General features: G+C 43.0%; 2 protein-coding genes across 4 annotated transcripts in view; one reads left to right on the top strand and one right to left on the bottom strand.

Annotated features, from left to right (window-relative positions):
- The window catches only part of LOC116387947 (ras-specific guanine nucleotide-releasing factor RalGPS1), a 59,529-nt gene extending 37,041 nt beyond the window's left edge, over nt 1–22,488 (bottom strand). The window contains exons 1-5 of the mRNA XM_031855410.1: nt 22,308–22,488; nt 20,232–20,315; nt 19,503–19,592; nt 18,273–18,365; nt 15,862–15,988 (exon numbers count right to left, since the gene is read on the bottom strand). Coding sequence (XP_031711270.1) covers nt 15,862–15,988; nt 18,273–18,365; nt 19,503–19,592; nt 20,232–20,315; nt 22,308–22,343 — 430 coding nt within the window. The 5' untranslated portion in view covers nt 22,344–22,488. The remainder of the gene's footprint in view (nt 1–15,861; nt 15,989–18,272; nt 18,366–19,502; nt 19,593–20,231; nt 20,316–22,307) is intronic.
- On the top strand, nt 3,251–14,835 carry LOC116387948 (angiopoietin-related protein 2-like). 3 transcript variants are annotated; one of them, XM_031855411.1, is made up of 6 exons: nt 3,251–3,345; nt 4,460–5,034; nt 8,462–9,386; nt 9,988–10,181; nt 12,011–12,281; nt 13,040–14,834. In XM_031855411.1, the coding sequence occupies exons 3-6, from the start codon at nt 8,492–8,494 to the stop codon at nt 13,237–13,239; spliced, it is 1,560 nt and encodes a 519-aa protein (XP_031711271.1). In that variant the 5' UTR covers nt 3,251–3,345; nt 4,460–5,034; nt 8,462–8,491; the 3' UTR covers nt 13,240–14,834. The 3 variants fall into 3 exon arrangements, with proteins under 3 accessions (XP_031711271.1, XP_031711274.1, XP_031711272.1); XM_031855414.1 differs by lacking the exon at nt 4,460–5,034 and having other exon boundaries at nt 13,040–14,835; XM_031855412.1 differs by lacking the exon at nt 3,251–3,345 and having other exon boundaries at nt 3,756–5,034.
- Nucleotides 22,489–22,582: the final 94 nt, after the last annotated feature.

The raw sequence follows: 22,582 nt of genomic DNA, 5'->3' as shown, positions 1-22,582 counted from the left end.
GGTGGGACTGATGTTTTGATTTATTTGAAAGTTTTGTGCCTGAAAGAAAAAGTCTTGTTCTTTTCTCTGTTTTCATATTAAACTATCAAATCAAGTATCAGCCTGTGATAATAAACACACAATACTTTCAGTAGATACAATCCACTGTTTGGAGCTGCACATGAGATTTGTTGACAAGAAGAAATATAAAGGAAGAGAATAGAAAATATCACCAGCCTTAAATGAAATGAAATATAACATAATAAAATAGTGAGACTTGGTGAGTGTGGAAGAGTTCAGAAGAGGTAGTTTGAAAATATTCAAACTACCTCTTCAAACTACCAGTGGTGTCAATCCTGGAGAGGATTGACACCACTGAAGCTGCTGTTTTGAAGAAGACATTTGAATTGCCGCCTTTTAGTGGTTTTCATCAACCGGAAGTCTGATGAGTTAAGTTACTTACAGATGCAACTTAAAACAAGGCAACGTTGACTTTTGGTTTCACATTAGACAAGAACACGTGTCTCCTGGGTGAAAGTCCTGCGTTATGTACTTTATTTATAATACGTCACCTGACGTCTTCATAGAGTGATAGAATTCTTGAGCAGGGCAGTGAGAAACATCTTGAGTGGCTAATAGGCGATTTGTTCGTATTTAACATCGGGGACAGACCCGGTTCGTTTAGTTTCTCTGCGACTAGTATTTGTGTTATAACTAATACCCCCCTTCAAAAAAAAAAAAAATACCATATCTATATGGTTCAGTGTTATCAGATACAAAGAGTAAAGATGTGAATGTTGAACATGTAACGAGCTGCACGTTAAATAGAGCTAAAAGTTAAGACTGAAATGCACCAATAAACAAAAGTCTGGTTTACTTGTCAAACAGCTGGTTGGATCCAAGTCCCGACTCTGGCTGGGCAGATAGCCAATCAAAGTTTAGAACTATTAGATGTCAGGGGAGGCCTGTGGCCAGGCAAATTCCCTGGACAGGGCCTCTGAGTGGAGCAGGGAACCTCCATCATTAACTATTACACAGAGTTTACAAGAGGTGTGCTGGCTGCGCTAATGCCAACATGTGAAAGTGGAGCTCCACTGATGAGGGCAGATGGAAACCAGGGCTGGAAACACTGGACGGCACCTCAGGCAGTGTTTCCGAGCTTTAGGCTGCGCCTGTAATGATGAGAGAAACAAGTCTGAAGACTCACTTCTGTCCCACCAACCACCTCACATGTTGCCAACACGGCAAAATAACTCAGTTACAATCAAGATGAGAAATAAAATAAAACGTTGCCTTGAAAAATGTCCAGGAGTTACAAATCGGTTCCTATTGGGCTGAAAACATTTCCACAGCCTGCTGCATTCTTCTCCGTGCTACACCCAAAATCCCAGTGCGATGTACCGGCTGTCCATGATATCAGCTGTGCTGGCAGCTCCGGCATAAATATTACATCTGCATAACACAGCACCAGTCGCTTTACACGTAGCTGTCGATGATGTCATCCTGGTAGACGTACGAGTGCGGGGTGTAATGTGTTTCAGCTGTGCAGCTTTGCTTCCCGTCTCCTTGCCTCTCTGACGCACAGCGAGGCCCGGCCTCATTCTTCCATTCAGACACAACAGATCTGCCACTTCTGTCACTCGGGTTACAACACTGGTGCTTCACACGCAGAACGAATAACATGTGTATTGTCTCTTCGTGTGACAATGTGGGAGATGTGTTCCTGGGTTTAGCTTCATAGAGCGCTGCAGGGCCGACCAGGAGCTTAGCATGGCGCTGGTTCCCTCGACAGACGATGGGATTCTTCTGTTGGATTATTGCAGGAAATAAGCTCCATGGCAAACACAAGTTAATGATACCTGTACGTAAAAAGCTAACGCTAGGCTACAAACAAACTACAACACTGTCACTAGACCACTAAAAGTGGACTAGTGTTCTAGTAGTTATACTAGTTTATTTACTATGTTTCTTAGTTATGCCCGTATTTATTTGCTGCCTATATTACTTTCTTGTACACTTACTTTGGCTAACTTACTTATTGTAAATATTTTCTTAGGGACTTACCCACTTGTTTACTTTATTGACTTAACGAGTACTTACTTATTATGCTATTTGTTTATCTTATGTACGTTTCAAATATTGACTTACCTATATAACCTATTTTACTCATGTAGCTCATTTTCCCACGTTGACTTTGTTGACGTTTTATTGGACAACCCTAATAAGTCGTGGTGGCTCTCTCGACTCCTACTAATCCTGCAGAGATGTGAAGTGCATCACTTCCTGTAAGTGATGTTCTGCTTTAGCATTCAACAACAGAGTTAATGGAGCTATTCGTCTCTGCTGAATGGTGGTCTAAATGAAGCTGCAGCAGGACAGGTGGTTCACCGCCCACTGCTTCTTTCCTGACTACCTGCTGCTGGAGGTCATCATCAGGCCCATCAGAGCAGACTGTGGGACTTGAATAGAGAAGACAGAGCCTGGATGGTCACAGGCTGGGACACGTCCTCCTGTGCACAGAAAGGAAAAGACACGGGACTGCCCCGACATACAAAGGCCACCGCAAGAAGTCCAGAGATTGTCCCTTTGTTAGGACACACACAGAGAGGAAGGAAGGAACCACTCTGTGGTATTATGCTCTGCTGCTTCTGGATGGGCTCCGCTTGGACGTCGCATGACCGCACTTAAAAGGGTATCATCGTGTTTCCGTTGGGGATTTTGAATTGACGGTGATGTTGTTATTGTGCCGGCGAGCCTTTCAGTGTCTTTTGTCAAACACGATGTTGACTTTTGAGACATAATGAGAAATATAAAGAAAGTCTATTGAGCCATATCTTGTACTAGCTTCTTGCTGGTGGGAAGAATTATCCAGCCCCCCCCCCTACTCCACTATATTAAAAGAAGAACCTGCCACTTTGTGATTGGAATACAGCTCATTTGAAGCTGCAAGCGTGATGTTAAACCCTCTGAAAAAGTTCCCCGAACAGGACTAAAAGCGACAGCACAAATCAACACGAGCATCGCTTCCCCGAAGAGGAGTTTCTCCAAATGTCTCAAAGCATAACCATCTGACTCTCTCTGAGACAAAGAGCACTTGTGTTGATCCAGGGATAAAAGCCCATCATACATCACACGCAATCAAAAACACAAAGCCACTGAATGCGTTTAGAAAAGGGTTTGTCTGCAGTAAATTACTATGACAACATAACAAACTCCAGCCAAACTGAGAATAGACAGTCTCTGCCTGGTTCCTCAGAGACAGAGAGAGTCCATGTAAGAGCTGCCCTAAAGACAGTAATGGACTGAAAATACCCAACTCAACCTTCTGTTGCTGTTAAAGTCAAGGATCATAGGAGTCTGAATGAGGTGAGGAAATCAAATTCATTTTTGCTTAGAAATCAATATTTAGCTCTCGCTTTTTGGATGGAATACAATCTTAAAAGGTGTCCTTCGTCAACGAAAACATACATTTACATTTTCTCTCCACGTGTTTCCTTGAGGCGTAATGGACACGTTGAATGCATTTCCCTCCACATAGAACCTTTGCAAAGCTGTTTTGAAAGCCCTTTTTTTACATCCATGTTTACTGGCAAGCAGTCTTCTTCGCTGTCTTTTGTTGACGCTTCACGTTTCATGGCGTGTTGAAACAGTGTCAAACAGGCAGCCGGGAAATGTGTCGCACCGCCGTGTTATTCTGCACGTGCATGTCAAGCAGGTTTAAAAAAGGAGAAGTAAATGGTAAATGGACTGTACTTGTAGAGTGCTTTTCTTCTTTCTCACCATTCAAAGCGCTTTCACACTACTTGTCATCATTCACCCATTCACACAGTGATGGCAGGGCTACCATGCCGGGTGCCACCATACCAACGCGACTCCACTGAGCCACAGCGTCATATCGTAGAACACACGAGCCTTCACTTTAATCAGCAGGTAGCAAGACACGGGAAATAGTCTGGGTTCTTGAGGAGTGGTAGCATTTATTCACTGACAAATGAACACACACTGTACTGCTGTTCATCGCTGTAAAGTGACTGCTGACTTCACTCATCTTCTCACGCACTCACACCCACTCTCTCTCTAAGCCATCGTAATCCAATAAAGCAGAAATCCCCCAAAACCAATTTTAAAAAAGTTCCACGATGCTTCAGCCCGGCAGGGACGCAAGTCAGGCCAGACGGGGCAAAAACCCTGCGGAGGTTTGTGGAACATTGAGTTGGAGAAAGCTTGCAATATGGGAGATTTTTCTTTTTTTTCTTAATCAACCTTTATTTAGAGGTAATCTCATCGAGACACACGTTCTCATTCTCAAGAGAGACCTGGTTAACTTGGTGGCCACAGGAGACCAGCTAGAGGGGACGTTTGGTAACTCTAATACATAATCCTTGTTATATAAATGACATCAACCATCAATGCATTGAAAGTGCTGGAAAAACAGGAGAAGACGTAACGTAAAACACTTCTTTCCTGTGGATTCCCTCAGGGAGTACAGGTCAAGACCCACATGCTCCAAACCTGTGACCTCAACGTCTCCTCCACAGACGGAGTCCTGGGTCCGCTCGGGGGGGAGCAGTGGAAAAACAGGAGGGCTGCAGGGGACAAGGGTTTGGGTGAGAGGACTGGGAGCCTCCGTCTAATTCCTCCACTCTCTCCCTGTTGTCAAGGGGAGGGGAAAGGGGGCGTCGCCGCAGCTCACTGCTAAATTACTTCAAGAAAAAAAAAGAAGAAGTGTCTCACTTGTGATGGCAAGAAGACGGAGAGTGGTCGAGTCTCTGGGAGGACGAGACACAGATTGTAACTGAGGGACAGGAGATGTCTTAAAGGTGGAGACAAACCCTCTGCTGCTGATGAATTGAACTACGACAGGAAGAACCGTTTCCTGCTGCTGCTCGATTGGACACGTGGGGACTGATTAAAACACGTCATCACAGCCGGACTCTTTCTGCTCTTCACAGAGCATCGATTCTGTCAGCAGGTAACAGGAATATTACGAGGAAGTGGAGGAAATGAGGAGAGACTGACTAGAGAGGGAGTCTAAGGAAACGGAGACAAGTGGAGGTGAGTGGGGCAATTACTGACTCTCTTTATATGCAACACACTGAATACTGGATCGTGCTCTGTGAGAACTATGCTAACATTGACAAATATTTTTTACCCTTAACACTGTTTTCTGTCCCTTTGCTCCCCTTTAAGGATGTTAAAATACACCTAATCCTCTGTGACAGCATGGTTTACATCTCTATAACATATTTAAACTAAAGACTCTTATAGAAGTCATGTGCATATTTCTTTTTTTAAGCCTGGCACACTTGATAAGTTCTGAAGAAAGATTTGCTGCACAGCATGACTTTGTTCTGACTGACCTGTGTTGGTGTGGTTTAATGAGTGACACTTACAGTCACTGTCCTCTCATCAATCACTAGTTTACCGTCTTCCTATGTATAGTCAGGAGTAGAGTCCACACTTTGTTCTGGAAGAGTACGGCAAGTGTTTTTGTGCAGCCAGTAGTTACACTGGTGTGGAGCTCCACACTTCATTCACATCCCTCACCAACGTAACTATCTTGGGAACATTGTTGCCTTGTTGGTTTACTTCCCAGCATGCATATCATTTGGGTAATGAGCCCTCTTTTTGTCTAATGTGAACAAATGACTCGCCGTGCTCTGTTTTTAGACGTGATTAATTCACAGTGCAAACCGTGATGCAAATCCACTTCAACCACTCCAGCGTGCATCTTTCCTCCACGCTGCAGCCCGAGTTGATATTGTTATACATCAGCACTGATACAGCTTTGAATGATGAGGCAGACGCGACACTGAAAGAAAAGAAAAATAACTCGGGCTTAAATAGAAGCAGATTCTACTTTAGAACAGCTAATGGACAAACTGGAGCGCCGTTTAGTTCAATTTGAACTAACAGGTGCAGGAGCAGATTGGGAGCATTTCGTTGCCTCTCCACATGTCGACAGCGAGCCAGCGGCTCATGGCTAGCGGTGCTAACAGTGCTAACTATGGAGAAAGTGCTGAAAGAGCTAACTGTGTTTACCTCTTTATCTTCACATATAATAGTGGTTTGCTGCCATAGTAATGCTCTGAACCGTTACAACTGACAAAAGCAATAGTTAGTTGGTTAGTTAGTTGACGTGTCCTCGGAATGCTTATCATTTCATAGTTGTGCAAAATGAAGAATTCCACATGTCACACCCTTTGTATGAATATGAATTCTTCCTTACTGTTCATATCCCTCAATGCAATCTTTCCAGAGCTTTAGAAAGGTCCAGTGCTCAGGATTTAGTGGCCTCTAGTGGTGAACTGAATGCCCCTCTGCTCATCTCCTCCCTTTCTCCCAGGAGGCCGCTGATCATGTCCTGTGTGAGACCCAAAGTAAACTTTGCTCTTGTTACATAGCGCCGTGACTAAACATAACGTAGGAAAGTCCGCTATGGCCGTTGTTTATTTAGGCTAGTTACATTGTTATGGTTGTTAAGTTGTTACCTTTTTGTTGCTTAAATCGAATCAATAATGTTAACCATGTGTCATTGTGCATTTTTGCAAGCGTGCCACCAGGCTGATAGGAAACAGACTTTCAGAAACGTTGACATTCACCTTCTCCTGGTTTACAGAAACAAACAATGCCATGAACTGAAGTTGATCTTTACACTGCAACATGTCCTGCTCTAACAGCTCCAGAGCCCCTCTGTCCACTGCCTGCTCAGCACCAAACAGACACAGTTAGAGACTAGCTGGTGAACATAGCGGATTGCCCTCAGGAGTAGGTGGAGGCCAAAACAGAGCTTTTAGCGAGTGAACAATAAACTTCGATTCATCATGTGGAAACAAACATCAATGATAATGTTGCTCTGTGTCGGCTGGATGTGAAAAAGAGGCAACTCTTAGCAAACATGTCCCTGGAACTATTGGCATTAGCCATACGAGTTACGAGTGCGCACGTGCACCTGCGTCCTCATGAGTGTGCATGAGACAAACAAAACGGGAACCTACATGTAAAAGAAGAGGGAACCTTTAAAAACTAATTTAGGGATCCTTCATTTGTTTATGCAGAGCTGCTGGGATATTTAGTCTATCATAAAAAGTAACACCTCTGGTCCACTCATGACTGACGATGTGTGTTTTGTGTCGGTGAACATTCCGATGCTGTGATAGAGCTTTTCCCCTGAAGACCAAGAGAATCATCAAAACACGCTGGCCAATATACGAGCTTTGAGACGAGCCTGGAAACAAGGAACACGTTGGCTTCAGCAATCCATCTTTGTCAGATCTTTTAGTAAAGACCAGTGCCGTTCGGGGGCGTTGCTGTTCGGCATGTGCTGCTCACAGCGTTCCCGAGGACCGATCGTCGCTTGTTGACTCGAGGGAAGTAAAGAAGAGTTCGGTTTTAACGTTAGCGTCTCCAGAATACAGCAGCTAAAGTGAAGTCCAGTCAGTGGGCCTGTAAATGTCAAATCTGCTCAAAATGATGTAATGGGGCTTAGGAGTTGATTGATTTCATTATTTCAGGGATGATACAGATATAGATTATTACTAATCAAGGACACCAAATACCGATATTAACTTTTGTGGTAGACATTACAATTTTGTCTCAAAATTTAGAACACAAACTCCACCATAAAACTTTGTTGAAATGTTCATGTACAGACACGTTATAGAATCTGCAATGTGCAATGTTTTAACTCTGGTTGGCCAAACAGGAGAGCAGGAATCTTAAAACCATTGCACCTCGGAGTTTGATTTCAAACTTGTCTAGTATTTGCTGATGTTTAATTGAATGCTGCAAAAGAGACCTTTATCGTTATCGGTAACGTTATCTTAAAAAGGAAGAGAGGGAAATGATTCCCATGCCGACACCTTCTCAGTCTTTGCATGTATATTATCAGTTAAGTGATTCTCTTCTAACAGTGACAAACAGAGTTGCGGCTGTCTCATAGGAACACGTCGGGTCGAATGAGCATCGGCAGGTCCGCGTGTACGTCTGGAGTATGAAATATCTGCATCATAGCTGCGCTGCATCTTTAGAAACTATGATAATCGGGTCAAGGGTCACATGTCTGGTTGCAACTTCAGCATAGGGAATTGTGATGTTCATTGCAACTTATCGGCATCCTTAGACATAGCTCCACTCACTCACCGCGACAATTCCAGTCTACGTCCCATCTGTGGCAAAGGTCTTCTTTAGTAGTGTTGATAGGCTATTACTTGTGATGAACAACCAATCAGATACTGCGGTGGACCGGACACTGAGCGAGGATACAGAGGGGTGACTACAGACAGAGAGAGGAGGCTGCATCAGAGCCAAAGTAGCACATATTTGAAATTATTAAATCAGCAATGAGCTAGAAAAAAACGTCTTTGATTATTGTGAAAATGATCGCCAATAATCGTCCAGGCAGATATACGGTCGATGGCGGTCAGTGAATGTTGTGAGAGAATAGACATTTACTGATAATCTCTTCCCCCCTCTCTTTCAGAAATCATCTTGGCTTAGGTGCAGCAGGACTATGATTCTCCCTGTGGTGGTTTTGCTGGTGCTCCTGTTGCTCTCTGGACCTAAGTCCTCTATCCAGGGAGACACTCAGGAAGTCGGGAACAGCGACGAGATCTTGGAGAGAGAGATCTTCTATGCACCGAAGCGTCAAAAACGTGCCGTGGTTGACCACAGCGCTTCCCAAACGGACAAATGTTCCTACACCTTTATTGTCCCCCAGCAGAAAAACAATGGGGCCATCTGTGTGAACTCCAAGGAGCCCGAGGCCCTGCTGGAGAACCGGGTCAATAAGCAGGAGCTGGAGCTGCTCAACGGCGAGCTGCAGAAGCAGCGGGGGCAGATAGAAGCGCTGCAGCAGTTGGTGGAGGTGGATGAGGGGGTGGTCAACGAAGTCAAGCTACTGCGCAAAGAGAGCCGCAACATGAACTCCAGAGTCACGCAGCTGTACATGCAGCTGCTGCACGAGATCATACGCAAACGAGACACTGCTCTGGAGGCGTCACAGCTGGAGACACGCGTGCTCAACCACACACACGAGATGGGCCGGCTAGCCTCACGCTACCGCGACCTGGAACACAAGTACCAGCATCTGTCGGCGATCGCAAACAACCAGAGTGCTCTCCTGGTGCAGCTGGGGGAGCACTGTAAGCGGGGAGGATACCCGTATGGTGTGGTGCAGGACAGGAGCCGGCCTGCGCATCCACAGCCTCCCGTGATCCCTCAGCCTCCTATACAGATGCCCCCATTGTCTCCTGGAGGCTACAGACCCTACCATCCACCCACCTACCCCCGCCACACCAACAACCCCATGACTAATGAGATACAGAATGACCAGAACGCCAAAGCATTACCACTTCCGCTGGCCACAATGCCGAGTGCGACGTACAGCTTTACCAGCGAGCCCTCTGGTAAGTAGATGTCGTCCTCTGAGGTCTATTACTGCAGTGGACACACATTCTCCTTGATTTCACAAAACTGTGGAAAGGTTTCTTCTAAATACCTGCAAAACTATCCATACCGGCAGCGATGCAATTTTCAAACGTTGCAACACTTTTTCAATAAAAGATTTAAATAGATATACCCCACCCTGGTGTTTACTCTTCTCAAACACACATACATTTTTCCAGCAGTGTTTTACAGTAACGCTGCAAAATGAAGCTTTCCAAGGTGGACAAATGACACCAGTAACTACTGTACTGTACACAATGGTGTGATGAGATTTGAATAAAGTATAGCCATTTAAATGTGTTGTTTACATCTGATGTCCTCTGTAGTTACTAAGAAATGCAGTGCAGTTTTGCTCACTGTAATATTTACTGCTGCCAGCATCACGGGGACTGGAAAGCATTAGTCATATTTGGCACATATTACACTTGGTCAACGGTGACTTCTCTTTTCCAGGAGCCCTTTGACCAAATGTTCTACCATTGGTTTTGATGTTGCAGTGTCTGATACTTTTTGATACTGCAGTATACAGCTTTCTTGGTCAGCATTCCGTCTCTCCTGCAGGTCCTTTCAAAGACTGTCTAGAGGGTCTGGAGGCCGGATACACCACGAGCGGCATGTACCTCCTGAAACCAGACAACGGCAACCAACTCATGCAGGTTTGGTGTGACCAGAGACATGACCCTGGTGGCTGGACTGTCATTCAGAGACGTCAGGATGGCTCCGTGAACTTCTTTAGAAACTGGGAGACCTACAAGGTAATACGGATCTGAGCTTTGAATCATGAGGTCCAACAAGAGTGCAGAGTAGCTTTTATAATAAAAGAAAAATGTTTGGGCAGAGCATTGATATATATATACTGTCCTTTTATTCCAAAAGTGGTAAAGAAAGCAATAATCAGGCCTTGGGCAGGGATCATTTCATTGGTCAACACTACACCTGGCATTCTATTGGTTGGGGAATTATGAAAGGATTATTGCAACAGAAAATCCTAGAGCATAGTAGAAATCTGAGAAGACACGTTTCACAAGCACACAGTATGAGTAGAAGAGCTGAAGCAAAAGATTTCCGTGCCAGCAACATTATATATTCGTGCAAGTATTCAGTTAGAGAAGAAGTGGAACAAATCCAAGCGCGAGCAGGGTATTGGAGTGCGAGGACAGCATTATAAAATCTGAACGTGAAATCAATAAAGCACGCTCTCAAATTGAAAAGACATGCTCTTGAATTAAGATAGGAAAAATACTCAATACATTTCTTTTATTATTTTAGGCCTAGCTAAATAATCGGACTGGAACTCTAATATGCGATTGTTGTTGTTGCGACAACAGTTAGGTTAAGACCTAGCTCGTTTGATTAATTGAACACCAAAACCCTGTCAGCACCAGCCAATATTGAAAGCAGCAGCACATCAGTAGCACATTAGCAGCGGCTGGTCTTCTATCAGTGTCACACTTGATGAGTTTAGCAACAAAACTACCAGAAGAAATTGGAAGACAATAGACTTGAAGCTTAATAATATGCCGTGTGCCAGAGCATAGACAGTTGTATTGTAACATCAACTTCATAAAAAAATGCAATTGTACAAACAGGAATTGGAAAACTGCCATGGTGCAAGTATGACTAAATAAGTGCATTATACTACAATATACCAACAATAAATGCGGTCAAATAGAAAGAAGAAATATCTAACAGATGAGATAAGAATAATGATGAAAAATGCGATCCATGATTAAGTGTGTAAACATTCAAGAATAGTATGAATAAACAAGACTGTTAGTATTAAGTGTACAGTATAAATAAATGCAATATGAATGCCAGAGTAAACCAGAGTATTGCACAGTGGAATTATTACAGCACAAAATGATTGTACAGTCAGTATTGCAAGACAAAATGTTTGGTGAATCCATTTTGTTGTGTAGGGTGTGAGTAATCTTAAGAACAACTCAACAAAATCAAATCTATGAGATCACATGCTCTCATTGTTGCAGCCTGTGCAGTGACCCAAGGACTTCATAAGTGTGTTTCCCAGTTACTGGTGGATACCAGACGTTACGTAAATACTGTTGCACATTGTGAAACATTTAGTTGCCAAAGATTAACATCCTGTGGCCTAAAGTGAGAACATCCTAATATGGATACTCTTCTCAGTACTTTAAACTCAAGACCAAAGCAGGGGGTAATACTTCCAAGTTGTCCCCCGATCCAATCCTTCCCCAACCCACCCTCAATGAGTTAACAAGGCACTTAAAGCCAATTACATGCTCACATTTGGCAGGGACGAGGACTCCCTCCTGAGTGAACCCATGTGTGATGTAATTGAAACCAGTGATTCAGATACACTGAGCTCTGGTGGAGAGGATCTTAAACGTGACCTGCCATTGTGCCATTGCTCTCGGCCTCTCGCTCCAACATCATACCAGTCTTTCACAGATGCTTGGAAAACATGGGCGGTTTGTTGTTGGAAGGCCACGGCTGTATCCAATGGGAGGAGAAACAGCTTCTTTCTTGTCAACGTTAAATCATGTGTTAGGAACAGTAGGAATGGATTACGCCTGACTGGTTAAATGTATTTCTCTTTTCACAGCAAGGGTTTGGAAATATTGATGGCGAATACTGGTTGGGCCTGGAGAACATCTACTGGCTGACCAACCAGGGCACCTACAAGCTACTGGTGACTCTGGAAGACTGGACCGGACGCAAGACCTTTGCGGAGTACGCCAGCTTCCGTGTCGAGTCTGAGGCCGACTTCTACAGGCTGCGAGTGGGCCGATACCACGGCAGTGCCGGAGACTCTCTCACCTGGCACAACGGCAAGCAGTTCACCACACTGGACAGAGACCATGATGTCTACGCAGGTGAGTGGAATGCAGTGCAAGAGAAGGCATTCAGAACTGTTGGTGGGCTTTCACTTGCTTACATTTTGGTATCTGATTCAATACATCGCACAGTCTCCACAGTAGTTCCAGCCACATATTGTATATGCCACTCCTGTCTTTGAATGAGGGAAAGGAAAACAGTCTGAGTCACAGGATACACTTTGGGTACAATTCTGCCATTGGCCGCGTATCTCATGCAGAATTCTCTGCTATCTGTGGTATTTGTTTTTAATGGCATCGTCGCTGCATTCCGTGCGACGATTGTGATTGGTTGGAGATAGGTCTGGCTATGCGAGACTAGGTAAAACATAACTGGCTGTATCCATGGTTTCTTTAATACCCACAATGATGAATCAATACGACACTTTCCGCTCTTGCTTTCTTCCTGTCTTATGGTCTACTGGTGGGTTGCTGTAGATTTGTCCAACATTTGTAGAGCAATGACAACTCGCATATGGAAAAGAGTATGACTGGTGCAAGTATGTACACATGAAGTGATGCACACACACTCAACCGCAGAGGAGACGGCTGGCGGGTCGCCGACTGTAGCATGCTGAGAGCTTTACTGTTACAGACCCAATGAAGACGGACAGAAAAGCCAATTATGCAGGAATTTGATGAAAACAGCAGGGCGGTCCATTGTTGGACTCAATGATTAATGATCAATCACTGCCCGGACCCCTGACCCAGAAGAGTGAGTATTTCAGGTGGTCTGATTTGATTGCTTGTGTCTCCAGGTAACTGTGCCCACTACCAGAAGGGAGGATGGTGGTACAACGCCTGTGCTCACTCCAACCTGAATGGCGTGTGGTACCGTGGTGGGCACTACCGCAGCCGTTACCAGGACGGGGTCTACTGGGCCGAGTTCAGAGGAGGAGCCTATTCTCTGAAGAAAGTGACCATGATGATAAGACCCAATGCAAACACCTTCCATTAACACTTCAGTCACTCAAAACGCAAGAGATTTTACTGGGCAAACATCAGAGGGTTTCCCTTTCTATATCACAAAAAGCACAAATCCTTGATTTGATCTGCACTCTTTGCTTTTTTCCTGTTGGTTGCCTTATATTCACAATGTAGCTTCAAATTGCAAAGGCCCCTGCAGTGATGCGATAGGATCCATGCATTCTTTAATTTGTATTTTATTCATTCTACAGGTAGAGGTATAGCTGGTACTTCCAATTTATTATAGGTGCTTATATTATATACGTATAATATATATTGGGATCAATTCTACAGGAGAGAAATCTGGTTATTTATTTTGATAAAATGTTCCTGACAATAGTTAGTAAAACAATTGGTTGCAAGTCTTCTGAACACTTAGCATGAGGACTAAGTTTAAAGTTCAACATGCAAACAAAGTTCAACAGCTCAATTTTTCTTCAATCTAAATAGCAGGAGTGTGGACTTTACAGCTACCTTTACCACTGAATACACTATGCATGTTCTTGAACTGAATCGACTGTAATGCTTGATAGTTGTTTAATGTGAGATATGAAGTTGCAGGTTAGTATTTCCACTAACTGAGCAGAAAGGCCCCTTGGAGATGATCTTCCTCCCTGTATCCTGATCAACCATTGAAGGGGCCGCTGTTCTATTACTACAAATTACAAATGTCTTGGTACTGAAGAGTCTGGTACTTGATATTTCGTGCCACGACTTATTAACTTTACATTCAACAACTCTATTCTCAGAAAGGCATCCGTGTTTTAAATATACCTTTTCTTCCTAGCATGAAACCATAACGGGACACAAAATCTCTCGACTGAAAAAACAGGACATTGTTAGCCTAGCTTAGCATAAAGACTGGACGCAGGGGGGGAAACAGTTTGCTTGACTTCATCCAAAGTTAAAAAATACACGCACTAACTCTGTTGTACTGTACATGTCAAACCATAGCCAGAGCAAAGAAGTGCGGATGGTCATCGGGTCAATCAGTGATCTTTGGAGGTGCTGGTAGGTATCTTTTTTTACTGTGGTCAGAGCCCAGCTAGCCGTTTCCTCCCATTCCCAATCTTTATGCTAAGCTAGGCTAACCACAGCTCTGTACCTCTTGAACCATTACTTCCACTGTAAGTTACCAGCACCAAGATAACAGGACCTGCCCCCATGTCCATTTAATATGGACAGTGTGAAATCGAATAAAGCCTTTGAATGTATACAGGATTTACAAAAACATTTAACAAATACAATTTCACTGCAGGTGTTCTAAGTAAAAGCAGCTACAGTACATTCAAACAGTAACCGAACAGTTCAGTGTGTACAGCTCAGTTATTGCCTCTACCCAACGGTTTCATGGTATGTTGGCAATATCAGTCACTGCATTAATGTGCAGATACAGTATGTACCAGGTATTCTGTGTATATATATATATATATATATGCTGTCTCATTCAAATTATTTTTTTATAGTCTGTATGTTATCAAACTTACAATAAACTATGTACAACTCTGTGCATGTCTCCAGTGATCTCATTTCAATCAGTTCCACTTTGAGATCACGAGCCCAGAAAACCAAAAGCGTGAAGACAAACAGCAAGGCATGACAATAGAGGAAAGCATGAATTATGAGTGTGGACGAAAGAGCAGAGTCACTTTACACTTGCAACCAGTAACGTGCTCTAGAGTGATTCAGTAGCTCTCAAATCGCTGCAGCCAGTAATATTTTGATATATTAATAAACCATAAGCTGTTTTTTTGATGAACACGGTTCTGAGAAGCCGGTTAGATGCATGGGTCCACTTCATTTTGGTGGCATATCAATTGTTGTATGAAGTTAGAGAGAACATTCTTTAACTGATCGTCTCTTCAGTGTACACTCAGTCATACTGAATTTATCATTTCTTAATGGTGGGCAACATGTTTTTATGATGCATCCTGCAATTATTCATCATCGAGCATTACTTAAGAATATGATTTGTACCCTTACTATAAAGAGTTATCGATAACAAGACCTGACACCAGTGTGCTCCAGTCCAAGTATTAGTAAAGTGCAATCCCCCCCCAACGAAGAAGACCTGAATCTCCCTCAAATGTCACTCCCTGCTCCCTTACAGACAAGATGGCGGCAAAGATAGCAAAAACAGGGATTCATTCTTTTCATATTGTGCCAAAATACTTACGTCCTCCGAGCCATGACAGGTCTGACTATAGATTCTGAAGGCCAAGACCAGGACTGGGATGATAACAGCATGACCGCAACGCCGCAGAGGTTGAGCTTATTACTGTCGTCAATGCAAATTTCAATGTGCAAATGTTCAACAACACCTGGACTTACATCATGGACCGTGCAACTAAACACTAATACTGAACAACAACGTCTCAGTGACGGTGCTCTGTAGAAGGATGTTTTGTAGAAACATAGAATCGTATTCTACTTGTATTTTGTATGGTTTGGTTTTGTGCGGACTGGAATTCCATCTTAAGTAAAAAAAAAAAACAATCTATGTATGCAGGGCTTCAAACTGCCAACTGGAGTTTAGACTAGTCGTGTAAGATGTTTGAAGTGGTTTAAAGCAGGGTGTGGTGAAAGAACATCGCGGCAGAGATGGAGGACTTACCGAGGTACGGGATACAGGGCACCATCTTCAGGGAGCGGATGTATTCTCTCATGCGGGTGTAGTTCTCCTCCTTGGATGTCAGATAGTTGAGCTTCTCAAATGTGGCCTTGTCTTTCCGACTGATCAGCTACAACAGAGAAGAACGATCACACATATTTAGTTGGTGCTACTTAATCAAATTGTTACTATTACCCGAGTGGTAAACACACAGACATCATATTATGATATATTACCCCAACCAAACTAAAGCAGCCTGTGTTCCCTAACCCCGTTTGTAGCTGGTAGTTCATTCCCTCTTCACTAGACTGCAGCAGCTAATTAGGCTCCGTTCATGTACAGTGAGTCAGAGGAGCTCTGCAGTGCATCATCCTGAGCAGTTCAAACTCATTTGGCAAAACCTGTTTTTTTTCTTTCTTGCCAATATGTGACCCAATACCTTTGCTCAGGCACAAAGTAAGTGACTGAGTGGTATTGGTTTCCATCAACTGTACAGAAGAAAACTGAAAAGGGGGGCTTGGCGGGTCAATCAGACTTACAGTATGTCCAGAAACAAGAAAATGTCAAAGTAGTTTATGTTCTAACTCACACGGGCTCCTCCGTCTCCTGGAATACTCTCCCGCTGACAAGCTTTCCTTTCTCTCCTCAGCAAAGGCGATTTGCCAACTGACTGCCTTTCTCCTCCAATATTATATCAGATGTAGCTAATCAACATCAACATAACACATTAAATAACATGCCCAAAGGCCAAAAGAATAATCTTTGAATGCCTTTATTATTTATGCCTTTATAAGAGAATCTGTATCATCAGGAAGGGTTGGTGTCTTTTTGACTGGTTATTGTTGTTTTTCTGGTTGCTTAATAGATTGCCAAAGAATGAATCAGCAACTATTATGGTGTTGAAGAATTATTTGGAAACATATTCATCACATTGAAGATGGGTATTGATAACGTTTTCAGACATTTTAAAGACTAAACACTCATTTTACCAACTGAAGATCAAAGAAATTGGACACCAGTTAAACTTAACATGAGATCAATAATCATCAACCTCATAGTTCTGAATCAAGACCTTTAGAACTTGGTTGGACCAAGAAGCTGGTTCAAATATAAAGGTGTAAAAGTGAGCAGGCTCTAAAGAGAACATATTCAAATGTCTCCTCTTAGCTGATTGAAGTTGGCATGCCTGCTAATACATCCACTAAATGGGCAATAGGAGTGATTATTAAAGTGTTCTCACTCTTTGCTGGTACAGTGAATGTCTCTCTGTACTGCTTTCTAACATCTAATCAGCAGCAGCCAGCCTTCCTTTCGTATTTCTCCACGTCTTGGCGCTGATGCATACACTTTACATGGTCCTTTATCCAGCATTGTAAAATCCTGATTCATGTTCAAAAATTAAAACCAGGAACAAATACTTTGCATTTTAATGGCCGGGAGGGGAATGGCTCATAAGGGCTCACAGCTCACGAAACAGAAAAATAAAAGGCTACCGGCCAGCCAGATGTGAGTGGAACATAGAATTCACTTTGAGCGGACGGCCAAGCAGCACACGTCATCTCTATTTCCTCTGAGGGGCGCTCATCCGAGGCCACAAGGAACTAAGATCTGATCCACCGACAACTTCCAACAAAGTTTTCTGATCTATTAAGCAGAGTATTATGCTTCCCCCACTGTTCACAATCCAGATACTTGGCCTGAAGAACCACTGCACATACTGTAAGCAAATCTGACCCCAAGACCACTGGTTTTATAAAAGACATTCATGTAGCGACTATCAGCACGTTCACACCAGCCGAGTTTAGTCCAGTTGAACTGAACCGAATTTTGGTCCGCCTCGAAGGGATGTTCTCTGACCGCTGTCGAGTGAACTCTGCAGCAGCTCATTTCTAAAGGTGAACACAATTAGAACCAATCACAGGAAGAGCACCATGTAAGGATCATTTCCTGTAGAGATAAACTTATACCGATATCGGTCCGACACTGACTAGTGCTGAAAATAGGCCAATCTGGTATCATACACATTAAATAAGCAACTGAATAAGCAACACTACCATGTATTTATATGTATGCATACATGTTTCACAAAGTTCGGAAAGCAATGTTTAAGTCGAACCTGAGGCACATAACTCCTACATAACACCTGCTCATTAATTTAACATTGGTGTCCAATCGGTACTTGGTACCGGATGATATCTAAAGCCCAAGTAGCGGTATCAGGAATGCAAAAGTGGGAAAGGTGCATCCCTAATTGTATAGGTAAATGAAACATTAGCTTTTCCTCTTTTGGTGACTGGAGAACTAAAAGCCTAAATGTGTAAAGTTTGATTATTTTACTTTTTATCAACGCACAGATGATTTCACTGTACAAATTCAAAATGTAGTCATTATAATGATTTGCCGGGTTGTCTTACCGCCCAGGTTTTGCTGAGTCTGAAGATGGGAGCGCTCTGCAGAGCCGACACCACTGACACCAGAGAATGAAGGTTGTTCAACTCAAACAGTTTCTGGGAACAAACAGAGATTTCATGAACAACATGCAAAGTACGGTATTACCCAAGGTTTCACGAAAAACTTTCACGGCCTGTTGGCACTGTGAAAAATGCACCTGTAAAAAACACATATACATCTTTAAAAACACTCCCTTGGTTTAGGGGTTAGGATGTGAAACATGGACAATACTAGCTGACATGAAAGCACAAATAGAACTTGCCCGACTGAAACAAGTTCCTAAAGGGCTCTCTCCATTGTCTCCCGTACGTGTGTTAGCTGGTTAAAAGATGACTTGTTTAGTTTACAGTGCACAACCTCTTCTTCTTCTACTCTGTTTACTGGCAGATTACAGCCATGTGTAGCCTATAGCGCCAACTTCTGACCAAACTACGCTGTAGCAGAGTTTATCCACTCCATCAGGATGGTATCACACTTCTATTTTTTGGGACATATTTAAAAACGTTGCTTAAAATTGCCTGACGATTGAATGGAAACACAGGTGTTCACCGCTGATGTAGCCCAATCAACCTGATCACCCGACCTCATGTTCTACGATTAGGTGTCCTGGGAATGGACTCCATTAACACATACGTTTGTGAACGGTCACAGCCAGGTGCAAAGCGTGTTTCAATAGTTTTACCTCGCTCATCAATATCTGTGCTAGTTGCCAAGAACACTATGTCACGGCTCCACATTTCCTTTCCATCCTAAGCTCTGGCCTCATGGGAAAACTCCCTCTGCTATTACTCCCTGCTCAGACCACAAGAGGAGAAAGGCCATGTTGTTTCTGCAATCAGTGTCTGCTTTCCCCATCACTCCCTATATAGTATAATAAAGTACCTGGGCAGCTCGTTCATGCTGCAGCTTCACAAACTGTAAATGATTTTTTTTTGTTGCAATTGCATTACAAACAACTGACAGTGACCCATGAAATAAAAAGACTTTAACAGCTGTTGGCTTCCATTTCTACAAACGTTTCCATGTCTGATGATGGATGTTCCTATTGCACTGACAAGCTCACCAAACATCACGTTGAGCAATTGCTACTGTAACATAATAGACAACATATTTCTGTCCACTGGTTTCAAAGTTATTTGCAAGAATAACTTACAAATAACGTATATATTACTAAGCAATATGTTTCAACTCACCTTGGCAATTTTGACAAAATGGCTCAGTATTTCTGCTCGGATTTTCAGCGTGTGGGCGGTTAAGAGTTCTCTCACCAGCCAAAAGCTCACCTGGAACACAACAACACACAAACACATTAAAACTAGAATCACAACCTTGCGGTTCTAGAACTCCGCCAACCAGTGAAGTTGCCGTTTACATCCATGTCTGTCCAAAAGTACATCATTACATTTGTGTGAAATCATTTTAATTAGCATATCAATTCCTGAGATATGGCCAAAAACGTGATTTAAAAATCACAGTGACGTTTGACCACCAAAGTCTTGAGTCCTAGTGGATGTTTGTCAGATGTTCCAGACATATCACGTTCAAAAAATGGGGTCGGATGTGAGGTCACAGTCCCCTTTAACCACCAAAATCTAATCAATTCCTTCTTGCGTCCAAGCGGACCGAAATTCCTGCCTGGCGTTGCTGAGATATCCTTCTTATATACAGTCTACGGGTTCAAACCAACAGCAACAGAATCCATCAATGAGCTTCTTTAGGTTATGCTCAAGTAGAGGAATAGTTTCCCTGTAGGGTTGCCACCTTCTTCTATAAAGCAGAGAATGATGCTATTGGCTCACTGGAACAGCTTTAATTAATTAAGGCCTTTGAGACCAACATGTGCTGTACTCATTATCGGTTTCACTAACTAGCAGGATTTCACATAAAACTCATGGAAGAGATGAAGCCATGAAAAGACGTACCTGGTTGAACCTGCGCGTGAAGGCGACCACATTAGGGGACAAACTGTGCTTCTCTTTCCCATTCCATCCGCAGCTGGCCAGCTCCTGCCAATCACAAAATCACATTAAGCAAGACTGATTTAAGGACCAATACCATCCCATAGACTTGCATTGGGAAAGAGATGTCTAATATTTGAATAGCCTTTATTTATTCGTTCATTATTAAAAAGTTGTAAACCCTTTAACACAAAGTACAGCTGAGGCTGATGGGACAGCTTTGATATACATTTGGTCATAAGCCAAGTATAGGACAAATTAGGGTTTAGACCTAATTAGGACGCAAGATAAAGAGTATATTTAACAAATTGTAATACCAAAGTTATTACAATTCATCCTGAGAGAGACAAATGTCCGTATAAACTTTTATGACAATCCATCCAATAATTGTTAAGACATTTCACTCTAAACCACAAATGTTAGCACCACCTTGAGGTTAAGTGAAAGGTCAGGGGATCACCGACATCAGTAGGAGTTATCCTCCGGGGGTCAAGCATTTCTGTTCAAATTTGATGGCAAATCAAGAAATCATTAGAATGGTAGCGGACATGGTCTTAACGACACAGTACAGACCCACTGTTTGACCCTGGTCTTCTCTCTGAAACATGAACCAGGGATCCGATTTAATAGAACAGCAGGGATTGACAGCCGTCCATCAGCGACTGGAAACTCCCTCGCTTTTTACTTTGCGCCAATCAAAATTTCAGCGATGAGAACTTGCACTGGACTGTGCTGGACTTAAGAGTATGCTCGACACTTCCATTCTTAGAAATAAAAGACCATGTTGAATGAGAGGGCTTGATCGTGTTCATATCTAATCCGTCAGTCCCTAATGTCTCTGCCTGGTTCTCTTCCCTGCATACAGTCTGTGTAGAGCCTGTGGTGGGAAGGAAATCCTTCAGGCCAGAGCAGTGCCTGGAATTTCATTGACTAACAGAGGGTAAGCTGGGTTCCAGTGGAGAGTTCAACCGCTAAGGCCTGTCTGGGTTCAGCTGAGTGGCAACAGCTGTAAAGGCATTCGAAGTATTTGAAACAGGAGGACTGGAATCCTTCTGTGAAGAGGGGCAGATCTCTAAAGGGGTTCCCTGCAAACATTTAGAATCTGATACAAATGACTGACAGATGGTTTGGGATAGTGGTGCAACGGATCATAAAACTCAATACTCACTTTCACTGAACAGAGCCTGAATGCATCATAATGTAACTGAACCTTTGTTACCAGCTCTCCTCCTGTCATCAGAGATGAGTGACTAGAAAATCATAAATGATGACCTGATCTCATATTTTACTGAAGTAAAACTGGATTACACACTGTGATGTTAACGTTAAACTGTGTTATTAATCCGCGGTTCACATGCGTGTCGAGCCGCGAGTGGGGATCCGTACCGATCACGGATCGACAGTGGTCCATTACACCACTAGTTTGAGATGGGTCAATCATGACCTCTATAAACAGATTCTGCATATTAGGACAGAGAGAAGATTTTGATATCGGAAGCATTCTGGCTTCCGTTTGTAGCCATTGGTCGAAATGCAATCTCAGAACCCATCGGCTACGATACTTTTGCTATTTACTGGTTTAGAATTAGCTTGTCAAACTGGCTACTTGTGAAACAATCCCGTCATACACAAGGTATCTCAACTGCAACTCCAGTCTCGCATTTCAAGTTGCTAATCGGACTGTAAGCAATAAGCAGTGCACAGAAAAGGAAGTCTTGACCCGGATATGTGCTGGCTACACCAGAACCCTATAAATATGGCCCCTTAACCCCGAAATCATCGTCAGACCAAAGGCGATAAGTACCGAGATTGGGTCATTCACAGATTATTGTTGTACCGTAAGCTCCTCTTCAGAAGACACTACCAAGATAATTAGTGAACGATATAAAAATGGAATTTATATGAACTACCAGAACCCCTTTATCTGTGCACCAAAGCTGGAAACTTGGTTTTCCTCCAAGGTGAGAATGTGGTGTTGGGAGTTGGCAGTGGAAATGACGGTCAGGAGACCAACCACTTGACAACACGAGTCTCTCTTACCTCTGGATGTATCGCCTTGAAGACCGGTGCATCCATCACGGTGATTTGGCTCTGACATAACAAGAAAGAAATCCTTATTATCTTTCACTATGCAGGAGATGAAGAGATTGTATACAGTTGTGTGAAAAAGTGTTTGCCCCCTTCCTGATTTCTTATTTTTTTGCATGTTTGTCACACTTAAATGTTTCAGATCAAACAAATTTAAATATTAGACAAAGATAACACAAGTAAACACAAAATGCAGTTTTTAAATGAAGGTTTTTATTATTAAGGGG

The sequence above is a fragment of the Anarrhichthys ocellatus genome, unplaced genomic scaffold (assembly GCF_004355925.1).
Source record: "Anarrhichthys ocellatus isolate YVR2014 unplaced genomic scaffold, GSC_Weel_1.0 scaffold16, whole genome shotgun sequence".
NCBI classification, from domain to species: Eukaryota; Metazoa; Chordata; class Actinopteri; order Perciformes; family Anarhichadidae; genus Anarrhichthys; species Anarrhichthys ocellatus.
Note: the sequence above shows the minus strand (reverse complement) of the source record. Positions and strands in the feature narration are given on the sequence as shown.

Bases quoted from the DNA above. Each gene is read 5' to 3' on its own strand.
- LOC116387948 (XM_031855414.1), top strand. From the start codon at position 8,492: ATGATTCTCCCTGTGGTGGTTTTGCTGGTGCTCCTGTTGCTCTCTGGA. The intron at 10,182-12,010 runs GTAATACGGATC...CTCTTTTCACAG, and splicing joins GAAACTGGGAGACCTACAAG to CAAGGGTTTGGAAATATTGA. The intron at 12,282-13,039 runs GTGAGTGGAATG...TTGTGTCTCCAG, and splicing joins AGACCATGATGTCTACGCAG to GTAACTGTGCCCACTACCAG.